Source organism: Dermacentor andersoni, chromosome 8 (assembly GCF_023375885.2).
Source record: "Dermacentor andersoni chromosome 8, qqDerAnde1_hic_scaffold, whole genome shotgun sequence".
Lineage (NCBI taxonomy): Eukaryota > Metazoa > Arthropoda > Arachnida > Ixodida > Ixodidae > Dermacentor > Dermacentor andersoni.
Window position 1 is genome coordinate 123,538,098 of NC_092821.1, and position 18,241 is coordinate 123,556,338.

Consider the following 18,241-nt stretch of genomic DNA (forward strand, 5'->3'; position numbering starts at 1 on the left):
GAGGGAAGAAACGCGAGTTCATGACATCTTAGTTGAAATCAAGAAAAAGAAATGGGCATGGGCAGGGCATGTAATGAGGAGGGAAGATAACCCATAGTCATTAAGGGTTACGGACTGGATTCCAAGAGAAGGGAAGCGTAGCAGGGGGCGACAGAAATTTAGGTGGGCGGATGAGATTAAGAAGTTTGCAAAGACAACATGGCCACAATTAGCACATGACCGGGGTAGTTGGAGAAGCATGGCAGACGCCTTTGCCCTGCAGTGGGCGTAGCCAGGCTGATGATGATTATATATATAGTGATCGTGTATAACCCAAACCACGTTGCTGAACTGGACAACGCGGCATACTAGACAGTAAACCCGAGAAAAAATAATTCGTTTTTATTTACACTAATGCCAAGAAGCCAAGTCCAACCACTCGGTCTCAGCTTCGATAGAGATATAGGAGGGAGAAAAAAAATAAACAATGACAACAGCGTGACATTTCAAAACTCTTTAACGTGTAACTCGTATCACAGAAGTCACCCCATGAAGAAAAAAAAAAGAAGTGTGCATTTGGCACTTACACACACCTTTTCTTTAATATATATATTTTTCCCCTCGTCTCTTCATGCTTTTGCAAAACGTGTCAAGTGCGGACGCTGGGTCATGCAAGGCTTGGCAGGCGATGAAATATCAACTCACCACTGTTGCTCAAGTTTTATATATGTATATATATATATACACCACATGTTTCTTGCGACGACCATATCAGATTGTTAAATGATAGGCGAAATTCGAGACAGCGATAATTTTTTGCTGACCAAGCAAGCTTCACATGGCGGACATCAAAATTTCTTGCGAAGTCGCGAGCGCATTAACAGAATTACTCCAATTATCCTTCTACAATTGATGATTTCGTGGGGTATGTTGTAGCCGCATATGACTCGAGCCTCAAGATTGGCGCTAGAGCACAAGTTTCAAGATATGCGGAACGAATACGCGTTCCATTCCTCATCAAAGGAATCTCGCGCAACACATACATTCCGCATATCCGATAATGTCATACGAGCACATGCAATGCCGTGCACACCCAATAATCCCGTATGATCATATAAGAATATGTGTGTTTATTTATGCTTGTTACAAGAGATTATTGGATATGTGGCGTACGTGTCATTGTTATGAAGGTGGCATGAACAGCGCATAAACGTACGATTAGGAAGGAACCCAGCAGTATGATCATAGCTCACAAGAACAGCGATGTGTTCCTCTCCCAGTCATCCTCGCCCATTTGTGCACCGCTTTGAGTGAATCACTTCAAACTTGACAACTTCGCTATCCTTTCACTGAAAGTATGCCACAATATGTATTGCTGTTACAATTTTGAGAGATTTCCACGCTGCATTTTTTTTACAGTAGAGAGACATAACGATGAAATGCCCAAACAAAGTTCTGAATCATGAAGAATAAGAAACAACTTGCACACCCGTATTTCTGGCTATAGGGAGTAAATTTGTGCAAAAAGAAATATTTTTTTAGCCAAGAACTTATTTTGTGTAGAACAGAATTAAGCAATTTGTTCGATTAATTATATAGAACTGTAAACTCGCTCCGGCATATCGAACGCGCTAATATATGCTATGTGTTACGTTTTCTGTGCATAAAGCAGAATTTTGAGATATTGAACGCAGCGTAGCAAAAAAAATTACACGACGGACATTACAGGGTTAAGTGGAACAGCAGGGCATTCGATGCCGATTTTGGTGCACTGGTCTTTCTTAAAAGGTGTGCAAGACACAATGTCTCTGGTGCAAAAATATGCACTGTCTAGGTACTAGCCCAAGTCATTCTTGCAATTACGACACGCCCCATAAAATCACTAATCAAAAAAGAAAAAAAATTTATGAAATTTTGTTAATAGCCATATTGGCGGTTATTATCCAAATTCTGACGTGGTCCAAATCTCGACCTAGACACTGCTATGAAGCTTCGTCCGAAGAAATGATCGTTTTGTCTCAAATCTCAATGTTTCTTGAAGATACGAGACATACACTGCAGAAACATGCGGTAAAGTTGGGTGACAGCAAGAGAATCCACAATACTTGAAGCAGACAAAAAGTATACCTGTGGCATGAATTGAACGTTGAAGGCTTACCATCTGGCATCAACACAGTTTGCCTCCTTCTTTTTTTTGGATATTGTGTAACACATTTGAATTTTACCTAGGGAAGTAGGCACAAAGCTCTTTCGGCTTCAAAGGCTACACAAAGAACTGAAAGAAGGCTTTTGCTTTTGACCAACAATGCTGCTTTCTCTTTCTTTAACAACCTTGTGCATTTAAGGAAGCTTTAGCTTGGGCCAGCTCTGTTCAGAAACATGTGAAAAGCAGAAATGACATCAAATGGCCCCTGCAAAAGTGACCTGGATAAAAATTATGAGGAAATCTGCATCGCAAAGATGCAGATTTCTTTGCATTAGGCTTCCCAATTATTTTTTTTGACAAGATTGAGAAACTGAAGCATCGAGTTCACATACACATAACTTCACAACAAATCACAAATTGGTAAGCTGTATATATTAGGTTATCGAAAATAGGCAAAATTGATAAATTGTATGTTACTTTCGAATATACCAACATTTTTTCCAAGGGGCTTTTTAGAAACAAAGTAATCACAGTAAGACCTTTTCTTGTGATCAGGAAATTAGTACCCCGGATATACTTATGGCTGTAGACGATATACCAGACTTAGTTCGCTGAACCACTACAAGTTTTTTCGTCTTCATTAGAAGATTTGTGAACTTGGTGCTTTTTCTTTCATCACATTTTTTTTTATCTTCGGAAACTTTCTGAAAACATTCGAAGGCGTTCATAAAAGGACTCCCTCGATAACAAAATTTCAATTTATACTTTAAGTTCAAGAAACATTATTAAAATATCAGATAGCAGTGGTTGCCTAATGAAATAATTTCTGCACTTCATATGTATTCTAATAAGAAAATCCAAGTTGGTCCCGAGCTACAGCTTACACCCATAACTCCACATTCCACGATTGCACTTGCATTGATGAATGATGTTCCGATAAAGCCAAGATAAGCAATCTTAGTAGTCTCATGATTAAATTGCGAGTGCTGCATCTTTTGCAACAGAAGTATCAGAAACAGCGCTGTCGGGGCAAGTACAAAGTAAAGGCGCATAAAAATACTACACGCTGTGCTTACTGACAACTGATTTAAATATATTTAATACATTTCAATGTTCATCCGTCACAAAAATCTATCAGTTGTCAGTCAGCATAGAGCATCATCCTCTTATGTGCGCCTTTACTTTGTCCTTGGCTCTAGTGCTCTGATGCTTCCATGTTAATACACAAAACATCTGGCAGGCCCACACAGATAAGCACTCGCACATAAATGCACGCACACATGAAAGCACAACACGACACTCTGCGATAAAATAAACCAGGAAGACGATCCTAGCGAACGGTATCTAGTAGACCAGCCACTCCAACTCGTGGAATATACTCACTTAAAGATTACCCGAACTTCTTTGCGGCCCTGCACGTGATTAAGCTTTCAAATCTTAATTTTACACTGATGCAAGCGCCACGCCGGTGATTTAGCCGAAAGTCTGTTTTCCTGCAGTCCATATAACCTAGCTTCATATGTGCTCAGGCGAGCAAACAACTGCAGAGTTGCACTCGCTGTTCAAGTTTTTATACTGATGACTTCAGGTGGACTGTTGACTAGCTGGGAGAGCTTGAAACAACTTCTGCTAAAGAGGGAGACAAAAAAAAAAAAACGCATACAAAATTTGCGATTTCTCTACGGCTGCACCAGTTCTTAAGTATGACACCTTTCATTAGACGATGGCATCGTCCTTTACCATCTTTACTACACAACTTTGCAAGCCCTCATCCACATCTCGGCATTGTCACTTCTGCTATGTAAAGTGGTCCGTCACAGGCATCTAAGGAACTTACAATCAATCATCATACAATTATTGCGTTAAATTCAGCGGCTAGACATAAAACTCTCTCATCCCTGATCAGTTAGCACTGCCTATCCCATGGATCAGGTCCTCGGAAATTCAATTTGTTTACCATGCTGGCTGCCATGCCATGGAGACAGATGAAGGCAAATGAATGTGGTGGCTTTCCTCTAAGCTTCCCACACACATGCTTTTCTTAAAAACCAATCTTTTCTAGTAGTGTGCACAACGACAAAAAAAAAAAAGAATGTAGGAGATGCGGAAGACTAAGTAACAGGGCGTAAATTCTTTTCTCTATTTATTTTCTTGTTTCCGGATTATTTATTGACTTCTGCTCAAGAAAACGCAAAGTGCCGTTGTCTGTGTTAGAGCGTTCCCTAAATGCCTGCAGAAAGTTCCGACTGTGAGCAAAGGACATGCAAGGAGTTTAAATTCTTGTTTGCTATTCTCGGTTTCGATCAGCGAATTTCACAATCAGTGACTACCTGCATACCCATTCGCATGATGAAAAAGCCCGAAAAGCCCGAACAGAATCCTTTGCAACAATGCTCTATTCTTCAGTTGACTGCATTTTGTCTGGGACATCGGCCAGCTTCACAAGCCCTGTTGCTGGCTCACTACTTGTTAAACTTGGAGGATGGTGCAGCCTATCTGTCTTTATTAGTGCAACAATCTTGATACACAAATTACTATTGCACCGTTATTCTTCCGATCCTGTAGCCCTTGAATTCTTTGTATGCGTACTATACGCAGAGCTATGGATCTGCACAAAAAAAAAAAGAAAGGCTGAACACCGACTCTCGTCATATTCGCCAAGTACACTTAAGTGCTTGTGCATCCCCACGAGTGATTAATACGAAGTATCATGGCACTAAGGCATCTGCTGTGAACAATTAAAGTGAAATGAAAAGCTGCCACATGCTTTCAGCATTTAGGCTAGGCTTAATGAAAAAAAAAAGAAGACTGCGTTGCGCTAAAGAACCTAGAGTTTTGCAGAAGACAATGTTGAAGGTTGTGAATTGTTAGTGCATGTTATAGTGGCCACTGAAGCTATTGGTTCAGCTGATGAGCCCATGCTCCTTGCTTGACGAGCCAACTACTGCGAACATACTAAATCTTGCTGCAAGTTATCGTTAGCTTTCTGGATGACAAAGCTACACTTGATCGGAGCTCAAGCATTTCGATGAGCTTCGCACAAAATGTGTGAGCCACTATTAAAAGAAGTCTACCTGCAGCTAAAGCCCAAAGAAATGAAGTCGCCGCTCCTTGCAATTAAGTACTTGGGCACCGTGGCTGCTGTTCTTTTTTTTTTTCTTTAAGTAAGCAGTTTCAATTCAGATTCTGGACATGCTTGCCTCATCATGAATGAGAAGAAAAACAGTAGCGAAAAAAAAAGAAAAAGAAGAGGATGGGACGAGTACGCAATTGTTTTGTCCTTGTTTCTTTTTAGCTACTCTTTTTCCTTCTCCATTATGAACCAACTGGGCAAAGAAAATGTTTTACTCATCATGAAAAAAAAGTAAAAAAATAAGAAAAAGATTGATAACTGTTTTTTCACTGCCCGATTCATGGCCGATTTCCCAGAGTAGGTTGTGCCATTGTACTAGGGAACATGTATGCAGAGTCTACAGTACCATGCAATGGAAGGGTAAGTGCTTTCTGAATAAAAAATAATGTTTATGGACAATTTTTAGCAAGGCATTGACTACAGCTAAATGTTCGTCCACTGCATGATGCCATTGAATTAATTCCATAAAGGAACATACACACTCAAAATTTTTCGTTGCTTGGAGTGTTTTATAGGGACATACCACACAGCTTGCTTTTTCAAGTCTGCAGTAAGCGAGTCAACGAATCGAGCATTATGCAACAAAAATAAAGTTAACAAAACACTTGCCGAGCACCAAGGTTTTCGGTACGCTTGAAATGTTTGGTCTCAAGCTATTGCTCACAACTCGGCCTATCAGGAACAACAAGAAGTTGCAAGCTAGAAACGTAAGTGGCGATTAGCGCATCTTTTCGGCGCATCAATTGAGAAATGAACTTCTACGCTGAGAGATGCCATGGGAATAAGACATCGGTAAGCAAACGCACCTTTTTCTGGAGAAGTTGCAATACGTTAAAGCTTTTCACGAATTGCACAAGATCTTATTTTTTTCCCTTTTTTTATGCATAACCTACCCAGCTTCGGAAACAAGAACAACAATGCCATGCACCTGCTAACACTTCTTGTCACCCATTCTTCACATAGGCAGAAAAAAAAAAGATGGCGTGTGCATTAAGTGGGTGCACCGCAATGTACATACACTCTATGCAATATAGTAGTTGAATTCAGCTCACAGCAGAGGCATTTCTCAGGAACACCAGGCACAAAATTTGCGGTCAGCTCGCCGAGCCACAGAAGGCATGGAAATTCTTGCTATTTCACACAACGCAATCTGAGCGCTTAGTTTGCAGCTTAAATAATGCGTCACAAAGCCAATGTATTCTAGATAACTTGGCACCCGCTGCTAGCGGAGAGCAGTTGTTCTCAACAAGCATTCTGCCTGTTTCTATCACCGTGCTCGTCAAAAAAAAAAAAAAAAATCACGTCTTTCTGGAAAAAAAAAACAACTTTGATTCTTCTCTTGCCTTTCAGGTACTAATCCCGTAAGTGAGAACACAATGTGCTCACAGACACACAAAACTGATTCACATTTATCATAAGCACACAGGGAACCCACGTGAAAAACATTAAATACAACGCTTCGGTTGATGCTAAACAACAATAGGAAGTCCTCACATTCTACGGACAAATTAAAGAAAAAGGTGACTATGAATAAAAAGACTGCGGGAAATGCATTTTCGAGACTGACATTAAGCTCAACTTACATTCTGCAACTGCAGCTCTTGCAGTACTGCTGCAGCATGACACGAACAAAGTATTGTTGAATATAGTGCAACAGACATAGAAACACACTTGTTCATTTGTCTGCCTTGGAATGAGGATGGACTCTCACACACAAGTACAAAAAAAAATGTAGGGGGATAAAATTTAAACAAGTTATTTGTTAAATTGTTCATGGTACGTTCAAACGAAGTGTACCGAGAAGTCGGTGACACATCAACGTGCCGATACCAAAAGAACACAATCCAAAAAAAATTAGAAACACAAAACTCTAAACACTTCCGAGCTTTGACACTATCAGGTGCTCCCAGCACATTGATGCATACGCGGCCATTCACACGTGTCAAAAAGTTTGTGTGCGTGTGCTGAAAAAAAAAAAAGGAAATATGGCTCCGGAAGCACAGTGCTCAGCTGCATGATAGGCTCTTCGCGAAACCATGCAGGCACATTTTTGGCAAAAATTTGTCACAAAAAGAAAAAAATACAACTCGCAAGGATGACTTCACAAAATCTGTGTCCACAGTTAAAAAAAAAAAAAGTTCCGCTCAGCATGGCACATATAATTTGTCTTGTGGCACTTGTTATTTGCGTCAGATGCACACTATGTTGCCCCACGAATCGCAACTTGCCACCACCGCCACGGAGGAGCTGGCACGCAGTCATGTCGCACCTCACCTGGCGAACGACACACTCGGCTCTCAGGAATGTAGACGCCAAAGGTAACTTGTAACACACTGACTCTTCCGCAGGGACTGTCCCGGTTTTCCTTGACACGGCTAGAAGCGTGACAGCTGCTGCGCTGGCATAGCAGTCATGATGGCATCCAGGCCATCGCCACCATATTAAAGCTCGGTCCCAATGAGCTGACGGCACAATGCATACAGTGACCTAGAAACAGTTCCCTCAAAGCCACCGTCCTCGAAGCACCCACATTACTGAATGTTTCCTTCTCACATTACAGTGGTGTACTTGTCTGGCATCCCCCATTTGCATGAAGCGAGGCGGTATCTTCATTTGTTGCCGGAGTTTAGAAAGAAGTACTACACATCTTCAAAAAATTCCACTTGCACCTTAAGACGGTGAGGAAAGAACTCAAGCCACTGTCATGGAAGCCCAAGACGCTTTACTTCAACTGTACAACTACGGCCAATGTAGCTCTTCTTGACTCCAGCACTGCTGGAAGCCGCCATTTAATTTCTGGCTGCGGAGCAAACAGTTCCGTGGCACAGACGGTTTGTCCGTGCACCACCATTGCTGCCTATTGCTTTCAGCGGTGCCGCAAGTTGAACATACCGCGCAAGTGAGCTCATGTCACTTTAAAAAGCTACGTGTATCTCAAACAAAACTTCCCAGCCCTTTTGACAGCGAGCGAGAAAATGCTCATGGTCATTACCAGAAGCCATCTCGGCAGTGCTCTGAATGATCTGCATGACCTTTTTTGCATAATGATCTGCAGGTTTTCAATTACAAATCATGGCCGGCATATCTGTGGCGTGCCGGTGAGGAAGAACTGGTGTCTACCTCTCTAGCTCGTGCGATGAGTTCCCATAATGGGTTCAATGTTCCTGTTCAAGTTCACCAGAAGCAACCAGGCCTTCTGATGCCTATGGGCCTTGAATTACTAAAACCGGCACTTAATAAAGAGCACACGCTAACGGCACAGGCCCGTACGATGTGTTTCCCACGTCTTGAGGTCCTTCCACACTTGAACCTCGGTTGGCGGTGCATGGAGCTGGTGAAAGCTCACGCTTGCAGGCCTTCAATTCCCCTTGTGTCGGTGCCAACTTGTCACGGTTTGGCGAAAGGGAAGGAGCGCATGCTTGCGGCACTGGCCTTAACTGCTATGTGGAACCGTTTCCTTAAAGGGCGGTGGTTCGTCGAATACCGACGGCGAGGGGATCCCCGCACACGTGATGCTCAGACGATGCTTTCCGTCGTGTCCTCGGCCGTCTCGCACACGAGCCTGGGCAGACCTCCGCCGGCGTCCACCGTCGTCGAGTCCCAATCCCGCGACTTCTCGCGCGACGCGCCCGCACGCAGCAGGCCGGTGAACACTTTCTTCAGCTTGTCGCGGGTGGGCGCCAGGGCGGCGATCTCGTCGCACGAGCGCCACCGCTTGGCGGCGTCCTCGGCGAGCGACAGCAGGTGGCCCCCGCCGTTGCCGTTGCAGTTGGTCGACGCGTCGCGAAGCAGGGGCCTGGCGCTCTCGTCCAGGCTCTTGAGCCCGTTCTTGCCGCGGTCGGCGGCCCACTGCCGGGCCCTGAGCACGGCCAGATCCGGGTTCGAGCAGCCGAACTCGTCCTTGGCGCAGGGCGACAGCGTCGACTCGTTCCGCCGCGGCAGTATGAGGCCGCTGCCGTCGAGGTCGGCCACGCTGTTGGTGCGCGACGACGGGGCTTCGGAGAAGTCGTGCCGCCGAGGGCCCTTGTACGTGAAGGAAGACTCCCGCGACGGCTTGGGACGCAGGATGCCCGGACTGTCCTGCTTTAGTCGGTGCAGGGCCTGCGTGCAAAAGCGTGCGCTTCTGTTAGCAGTGCGTGTGACAAAGAAGGCTCCAATCTGCACTTGACAGGGCATGGTGCGGCCTAACCAAGCATCTCTGCCAGGAATAAAAAAATTGGCGTGGGGCATAGTGTTCACTGCTACCTGCAAATTATTCACCTGTGACGTTCCAAGCAACGTGTCACAAGGAATTGATGCTTGAAAAGTATGTTAGTGCTGGTATATCGCTCCTGAGTGAACTTCAGAAACGGTAGTGGCGGTTTCATTTGATTTCGTCTTACGACCCATTATAACTAGTGCTAGGACACATTCTCATTCTCATTTTTAATAGCCATTCCAGTAAAAAGGGCAATTGTGATCTTCGATTTTATAAAGGCCATCTTTTCAAGAATGTTGAAAGAAACGCATCAGTCGTACGTGTTTAAGTTCATCTCTGGTCCGACCAGTATGTCCAGCTGCACTAAAATTAGGCTCGTTAAGCTATCCTGGCATCCACGAGCATTACCCTGGATGTGGAATAAGGCATTTATATACTACAAGGTGCAGCAACCTTTAGGCCTCGGTGCAAGTTACAAGGGACCGCTGGCAAGAGTACGAGTATTACTCAGGACATATAATTTTTCCTGAAGATATACGACCTTGCTACTGATTTAGTCACCATCATGCTTAAACCGAACACAACTTCAGCACCTTCATGTTTCGCCTGGGGAGGTTGCTGGATATTTCTAGTTGGCATACGCCTTGAATTTGGCAGCGTGCTATGTTCTCCTCCCAAAGCACTAAATGTTTGCTCAAATACACCTGTTGAGTTGCTATAGAAGTGCAAATCATTGTGTTAGAAGGAAACTTAATTGCCTCAGGAGCTTCTATCCGCTCAACGCTGGCAACCGAAAGTTGTTTTGATAGGCAATCGCTGCAGTGAATTTGATGCGAGAAGGCAAGGAAGGAACATCGCCTGGGAATGCTACTAGAGGCAGCGGGAGGAAATGTCTCCGCGTTGGCAGTGACGCTCGCCTCCTGGCGGCATGATAACAGGACAGTTAATCTCTTAGATCTCCTCCAGCAATGAACAAATTTGAAAAACTACGCCGGTCAGGGAGCATTTTACAGCTTTCCATGTCTAGCCAAAATCTGCAATGGGTCCTTGAAGCAACTCTCTAATTAGAGCATCTCTCAGCCGAATGGGGACAGTGAAGTTGGCCAGAAGTAATGCTTCACGCTAAGTCACATGCAGGTTGTAAATAGCTTTTCCGCCAAGGTAAGAACACCGAGCCATTACGGTAAAACAGGCGAACTGATGCAGCTGCTTGTTCTAGCATGCATCATCTAAACAGACCAACAAATGAACCAGTAAACAAGCAAGACTATGCAGGTGTTAGACTAGACAGGCACATCTTTCACTCAGTGTAATATAGATTCGCATCACGTCTGGTGCAAGGTAAATATTGTTCCTTTTGATTGATTCTATTTCTTGTTTACTAACCACCACTCACGACAGGCCGCCTTAACCACCAATCAAGCACTAGAAACAAGAACAACTGGAATAGAAACGTTACATTACCTTGGCCCAATGCATACACAGGTATAGACAGCTTGCAAGAAGAATCATTAATCAAAACACTAGCGCAAATAACAGGGACACAGACGGAAGAAGCGACAGGAAGAGCGCTCGTACTGTCGTTTCCTCCGTCTGTGTCCCTGTTATTTGCGCTAGTCTTTTGATTAATGATGTCACACCAACTAGCCCAGCTTTCTGCCTTGACTGCAAGAAGCAACAGCCCTACACAGTCGGAACAGTGCAAAAAAAAAAAAAAAGAGGGGAGGCGAATAAGGAAAAGACACGACAACACTGGCTATCAACTGAATTCAGTTGACGGTCAGCGCTGTCTTGTCTTTTCCTTCTACACGTCCTGTATTTTCACACTGTTTCGAGAATAAACTAATACCAACTCTCCGAACTTTCTACACTATACTACAACCCTATGCGTTCCCCAAGACATTACCAAGAACTTCTCTTAGAGGCAACAACGTTCCTGAGGAAACAAGTGTGCTTGCCTGGATGCCGCCCATGACGGAGCCATTCATAAGGGCTGTGCCCAACAGGTCAGTGTCGTGGTCCGGCAGCTTGGGGATGAGTGACCCCCGCCGAGGTAGGCCCTCTGTCTTGGGGCTCCGGTGGGGCGCCGCCATGGCACCCCCTACCGAGCCACCATCACCCACATTGAACAGCGGCGCCGGCAAAAACTGGTTGCCATCGCCACGGCGATGCTGAGGTCCCGCCTTGTGGCCCAGCAGCCAATAGGTGCGCAGCTCGCCCTTGCCCTGCACCGGGGTGGATTGAGAGTGCTTGGTGAGGCGAGAAAAAAAACCATGCACACTGGCGTGCGAAAGCAGCCAAGTTCGTACGGCGGAGTTTTTCCTTGAAATACGCTTCTTTTGGGAATCCGAGGAAGTTTGCGAAATGAGGTCCTGTCATGGCTGTTCTGGTTAGACTTGACCTTTCACAGGATTGCAAAACTTCAAATCAGTGCCACACGCAAAGACAGACAATGCAAGTGACTAACCCCCTGTATGGCGTACCCAACATCAAATGCTCAAGCATCCTTCATGAGTACGCAGGAAGTCAGTAAACGGGGTTCGCATGTCAAGCTATTATCTTAGTTCAATTCAAAGGAATTATAATTAGACATGGCACTTATTAACAAAGTTCATTCTTTCTATACTTCTTTAGCGCTAACCATGGCAAAGTGTTGTAGGGTGTAATATGAATAAATGCTGTAACAGTCCAGCCATAACAAATGGAGGTCACCTTCGTAAACAAACCAGGTACAGGGGTATAATGATCTTTCAGCACGTTGTTCAGATAACAATGCGTATAGTATGAACCTATTGAACGCAACGTCACTGTGTACAGCATATAAGAAAAATAAAAGCCATTTGAAAAATGAGCAATGACCTCAGAAATTGCTCCTGTATCATCTGCATAAACGGTAAGTAATCAATGATAACTTACCTTCATTTTTACAAGTCCCCGGTCCGCAATGTCATATCCTCCAATTTTTACAAGCAGGTCCCTGCACTGGCTGCTGATGTGAATCTTTAGCGCTGTAAAGATGGAAAAAGTTAACATTATGCAGGTTGCTTGCTCTAAGTAGTAAGGATATATACAATGTAGCGTTTTCAGAATTGAAAACTTTCTTAACAGAACAACAAGTCGCAACTGCGGCATCTACATGGCTCCAATACCTGTAGCACCTTATTACTAAAGTATAAAATACAAAGCCAATGTTGATAAGGATTTACATAAGTTGCAAGGAATTTATCCAGTCACTGCACACTGCATGCTGTATAAACCAGAATATAAGTAGAGATATTGTCTTGAAAAAAAGCAGCCGTAAGTTGCCTCTCGCCTTATATAGCGGTCTTCAGCTTAATGCAAGTCATCTTATTTCAACGTATGACATGCATGTTATCCAATTAAATGTGATTACTAAACCGTTTTTTTTTTCTTGTTGCATTTCCTTGAGTGCGCTCTTCCAATCGACCTCATGTGAGACTCGCTTCGGTGTGATTAGCTATGAGTAGCGGCATGCATAGATAGTTTTCAGCGGCGTGCAAGATAAAACTTGAAGACTTTGCCAAAGCGAACGGCAGCATGACCACTCAGTGCCCGTTCGGGGTTTCTGAAAAAAAAAAAAAGAAAGCCCGAGGTATTCGCGGGGAAAGAAAGGAAAACTGTTGGCATGCAACCCGCATAAAGCGTGATTAAGGACCTAATACTATAGCGGTCACATGATGGGACTGACGACGACATGCTGTAGGAGGCAGCCTGCGACAAACGCTTTGCCTTTTAATGACACTTCTACAAGTCCGGAAGGATGAGACTGCAGCTATGATGACAAATTAGTGATGCCGTCGGGAAAATAAACACAAAGACGTGTTCCAGTGCGTAAGAAAAAATGAAAAGAGGTGCAGAGACAAACAGACGACACAAGAGGTAGAGCGCTGGTCAAGAAAACTTCAGTTGAAGCAGCTGCATCACGACACCGCACACGAAAAATCGTCTCTTGAAACCTTCCACACACAAGTTAAGCCGAATGGACACGAAGGCAATTGAAGAGGTGAACAAGTAGGCATCATAGTTGAGAGTGAATACTCTTCATGATCCTTTTTGGATACTTCGCAGATGGGTGACACAGCTGAAAGTTCTCACCACTGCCGGAAGCATAAGCTGATAGTTCACAGCGAAGGTGTATAGATGGTGCTTTGCAGTTACACAAGGCGATCTGACGAACTAAATGAGCTGGAGAAAAGGGAAACGAGAAAGGGGCCAAGGTACTAGAAAGTGATGCAAATAAGGCAAAGGGTTGGGCTAGCTGGTATTTAGACGAAGACATGTTCCAGAGCAAGGAGCCCAAGATAGATCGTAAAGATTATTTGCTCCGAACTATGGCTCCAAGTTCGACCCCTTTTCGACTGCCTTTGTGTCCATTCGGCTTCACTTGTGGAAGTTTTCAAGAGGCAATGTTTCATGCATGGTGTCGTGATGTGGCTGCTTTGGCTCAAGTCTTGTGGACCAGAGCTCGGCCTTTTCTGTCGTCCTTTTGTCTCTGCACCTCTTTTCATTTTTGGTACGTGCTGGAACATGTCTAAGTTTCAACTAGCTCAACTCGCTGCTTCAAAAGAAACACTTTTTGGCAATTTCTTTTCTTCTCATTTTTTTTTTTCACGTCTTTTTTTTTCGTTTCTGTAAGGGTTCAAGTTATATCACACTCAACCTATATTCCGATTTATATAGTAAGTCAGTACACGTTAAGTGTTACTGCGCAAAGGCGGATCAAATGGCAATGACATAACTGCACGAACATAACTGACATCAACTATTTTCAGCACTGCACATCAATAGACCATTTCTATGAAAGTCAGGCTGCATTTCTTGCATAGCAGCGCATATAAGTTTTCCCACAATGCTCACCGATAAAACAGTAGCAACTAACAAGCACATTTGGCTGACTGCATACCAAACTATATTTTCTGTACGTCACAAAATAATATCGCCTTAACACTCGCCCACATATGCCGTTAAACAGAATGACAGCCACATTTGGGCAAGTGACGATTTAGTAAGCTACCTTATCATTTATTTAAAGCCTTTATTCAATCTAGCCGACAGCAGCCATTAACGCAGAGAGAGCGTAAACTTTTATTTCAAATCAACAAGATTTGAGTCCGGCGTCATTTTAGTGGGTCTGGGCACCCACCGCGGACGCGGTTCCGAGACCTTGTCTCGGCCCAGAGTTGTGCTGTTAGGTCAGAGCTGAGCAGTGCGGTCATCCAGAACTTTATGGCTATTGCTGTAAAAATCATTTAAGCACACGAACGAAACCGGTAATGGCTAAATTTAGCAGCATATGTCAATTAGATTCAGGAAATAACCCATATCAGCTATTGCTACAAAACTCAGTACTGCTTCCATAAATCTCGCTACAGGCATGCTGCAGAAGTCTTCATAACCACAAGAAAGAAAAAAAAAAATACGTCAGCCACCTTTAAAAACATACATCGATATGATTCAGCTTACAGTCTCCACTGCCTTAAAACTTGGGAGAAATCATCAAAGCTGTCGCTGTCACTATTCTTGAGACTTTTTCCATCGAACAAGACAGACCTCCGTCGAAAGTTCAGTTTTCAAGGCGAGGGCGCGTAGCGAGCGTTCTATACGTACCTTCACCGTTGGACTCCATGCGGGATGCGGTGTTGACGGTGTCGCCAAAGAGACAGTACCGGGGCATGGTGAGCCCGACCACACCGGCGACCACGGGCCCCGAGTGGATGCCGATGCGCAGCTTGAGCGTCGCTCCGGGCCGGTGCCGTATGGTGAAGTGCCGCACGGCGTCCAGGATCTCGAGCGCCATGGAGGCCACCTCGCGGGCGTGCGCGTCATCATTGCGCTCTGGCAGCCCGCTCACCACCATGTAGGCGTCGCCGATGGTCTCCACCTTGTACACGTCGTAGTGGCGGATGATCGAGTCGAAGCACGTGTACAGCTCGTTGAGGAAGTTCACCACCTGTGCGAGAGTTGAACGATCAAGCGAGCTCAGTGAAGGTTTTACTAAACGAAATAACCGAGTTGAAGGCTCTGGACCGCAGCGCTGTAGACTGCAGGAAGTGAACTGGCACTCTGGCTGCCTTTAGTGCGTGCGTTCACTCTAAATGCCGTGACACCGTCTATCGCTACGACTAAAGTTTGTCTGCGACTGCAGACTACGACAGCAATGCGTGCTGCTCCCTTACTGTCTCTTTAAACCCCTTTTCCCTGTGCAGGGTAGCTAACCACACTTTTTGTCTGGTTAACTTCCCTGCCTCTTCTCTGTTTCTCTGACTGTTCACGAATGCTGATTGATTCCCCATTGTAATGATAAACGGTGCCTCGCAACACTTTCGCAAAATGTGATAAAACTATAGAGCGAGGCTGTCCACCCTTGAACCCTCAATGATGCGCCCTGCGTGCTAGTCTCAGCCGCTTAGACAATGGATTATTCTTGGAAGAATAAGGTCCGGGGACCTTGGCCGAAGAGCTCTAGCATTCGCAAAGCCACTAAAGAACTGATGTGCTTCGTGAAGTTAATTGGGTTAGACGAGCAGTTGCGACTATAAGTGTGAGTGAACATCAATCTGCTGGCGTGCACACCTTTCTTCCTTCGCATCGTTCGCTCAACTTTCACCCTTCTCCAAAAGCAAGGCAGCCAACGAGGCGAGACCATGTTTAATTAACACCCCAGCCTTTCCTTCTTCATACGTATCTGCCTATCACCTATATCACCTATCTATACCTATCGCCTATCACCTATCTGCCTATATACCTACCATACCTATCTGTTCTATCTGCCGATATGAACATCGTCAAAGAAATGGCGTGAGCTCGATGGTCGTACCTCCAGTGGCGTGCTGGTGGCCGACATCTCGGTGAAGCCAACGATGTCGCTGAAGTAGATGGTCACGGAATCGAAGGACTCGGGCACCACCATCTGACCCCGCATCAGTTGGAGAGCTACGGTCCTGTGTGAATGGCATTGGGAGAATGGAGTCTAAGAAAAAGAACTCGTGCACTGTTTGTGTGAGAGGAATATACAGAAAAGACAAGTTGCTCGATCAAAAAGCATGCTGTCGACAGGCCCATTTTCATAATTGCAAGTGCAACGCTCAAAATGCAGCCTGGCAAGAGAATGCTAGCAAGGATACGATGTTTAACTGTAGTGATTCTTCTCAGTGTATTTCTCAGACGCGTGCAAAACTCAGTGATCAGCAGCGGCTGAACAAGAGAAGCATCAGCCTGAAGCAAGCGTTTTTGACAAAACGACTTGTCTTTGCAACAGCACTTGTCTTGGCCGATTTTTTGACAAGTTATTTTGTTTGGCAACTGTTGATCATATCCGCATCTTCCTGTGAACCTCTGTTTTATCAAGACGCCGTAACGGCGGTTTTGAACCAAAATAAATACGAATAAAATGTGACCTTTGACTCACGCGATCCCTTTAGCGTAGCTCTCAGCAAAAACAAAAAAAAAAAGAAGAGTCACTACTGCTGTCAAAGCGAGAAATGGGCACATACTTTGGCAGCATGCGATGCAGTAGGGCCTCTGTTTTCTTTTTCTCTTCTTCCAAAAGGCACGTTCGCTCAGTCACCAGCTCCTCCAAGTTGTTAGCGTATTTCTCCATCAGGGCCATCAGGTTGTCCATGATGTTGGGCTTCCTGCATGGTGTGTGTGCAGATTCAAAGCTCAGCAAACGCTTGTGCTTCAAGGAAGAAGAGAATGCATTGTTGGCTGCAGCTGGATCTAGCCTTTCCGGAATTATCTGTGACCGATGTACACTGGCACTGCCTTTCAGCAGAATTTGGCTATACACATGCCCATAGCGGTCACATCTTACTCTTACTCTAATCAAACAAATTAAAAGTTCTTGAAAGCTGCGCAACAGACAGCGTACACTTAGATGAGAGTTCCCAGAGGAAGCTGAGTCTAGTGGCTATTCACAGCGTTAAGAGAGCATTCATGTTTTGGGAGCGTGAACGCGTTTGCCACTTGGTCACGTTTGCCAACGGGCGGTACAGGAAGAAAGGACAGGAATAACATTAAGAGACAGGAAGGGAACGGTACGAATTAAATAGAAACGGGGTTGCACTGGATGTTTTATTCGAGATGAAACTCACATGCCCTGACGCATCTTCTTGAGGCGCTCCTGCACCTGGCTCAGTTCGGGCCTCGCATCACACTTCTCTGCCCAGCAGTCAGTGATGACGCTCAGCACGTAGTCCTGGCACTGCAGGTCCGATACCGGCGGCCGGAATGGCGGGTCGCCACCAGCCTTCACCTTGTCTATGATCGCTGCAGCGCGCAAGAAAGCAGGGCAAGCTGTCAGGCAGATTTTTGGTCCACTGCTTAACGCTCAAAAGATGTGCCCAGCAGACGTGCGCATGTCCGCACCGATCTTGTGTCCCGTGTTGGGTGTGCTACACCTAAGCCGCTTAGTGTGAAGTACGATGCGATCCCCTGCTAAAATAGAGAGTCAACTCACCGGCTCTCAACTTGGCTGGCACTCTAGCGTTAAATCCCGGCTCGGGCTATGGCATTGCAATGCATAAGCGACTCTAAAGGTGCCAGCACCCCCGTCAAGTACAGGTCGTCTGCTGCAAATCTCGACACTCTTACATTCTCCAGAGGGGAAAATTCCCACCAGCTCAGCACTCACTCGCGTTCCGTTTGACAGTGGACCACACTGCACCAACAAGCAGCAATGTGTGCATGCTCAGCGTGCAACTATAGGGGTTGCACGTCGGGTATGTACCGCCACAAAGCTTTACGGGATACGAGATTTGCAAGA

At 45.1% G+C, this 18,241-nt stretch overlaps 1 protein-coding gene across 1 annotated transcript in view; it reads right to left on the bottom strand.

Moving 5' to 3' along the window:
- Window positions 1-365: 365 nt before the first annotated feature.
- LOC126529009 (receptor-type guanylate cyclase Gyc76C-like) overlaps window positions 366-18,241 on the bottom strand; it is a 316,126-nt gene continuing 298,250 nt past the window's right edge. Inside the window, exons 18-24 of the mRNA XM_050176613.3 lie at window positions 17,571-17,745; window positions 16,971-17,111; window positions 16,295-16,418; window positions 15,085-15,427; window positions 12,373-12,464; window positions 11,415-11,681; window positions 366-9,359 (exon numbers count right to left, since the gene is read on the bottom strand). Coding sequence (XP_050032570.1) covers window positions 8,775-9,359; window positions 11,415-11,681; window positions 12,373-12,464; window positions 15,085-15,427; window positions 16,295-16,418; window positions 16,971-17,111; window positions 17,571-17,745 — 1,727 coding nt within the window. The 3' untranslated portion in view covers window positions 366-8,774. The remainder of the gene's footprint in view (window positions 9,360-11,414; window positions 11,682-12,372; window positions 12,465-15,084; window positions 15,428-16,294; window positions 16,419-16,970; window positions 17,112-17,570; window positions 17,746-18,241) is intronic.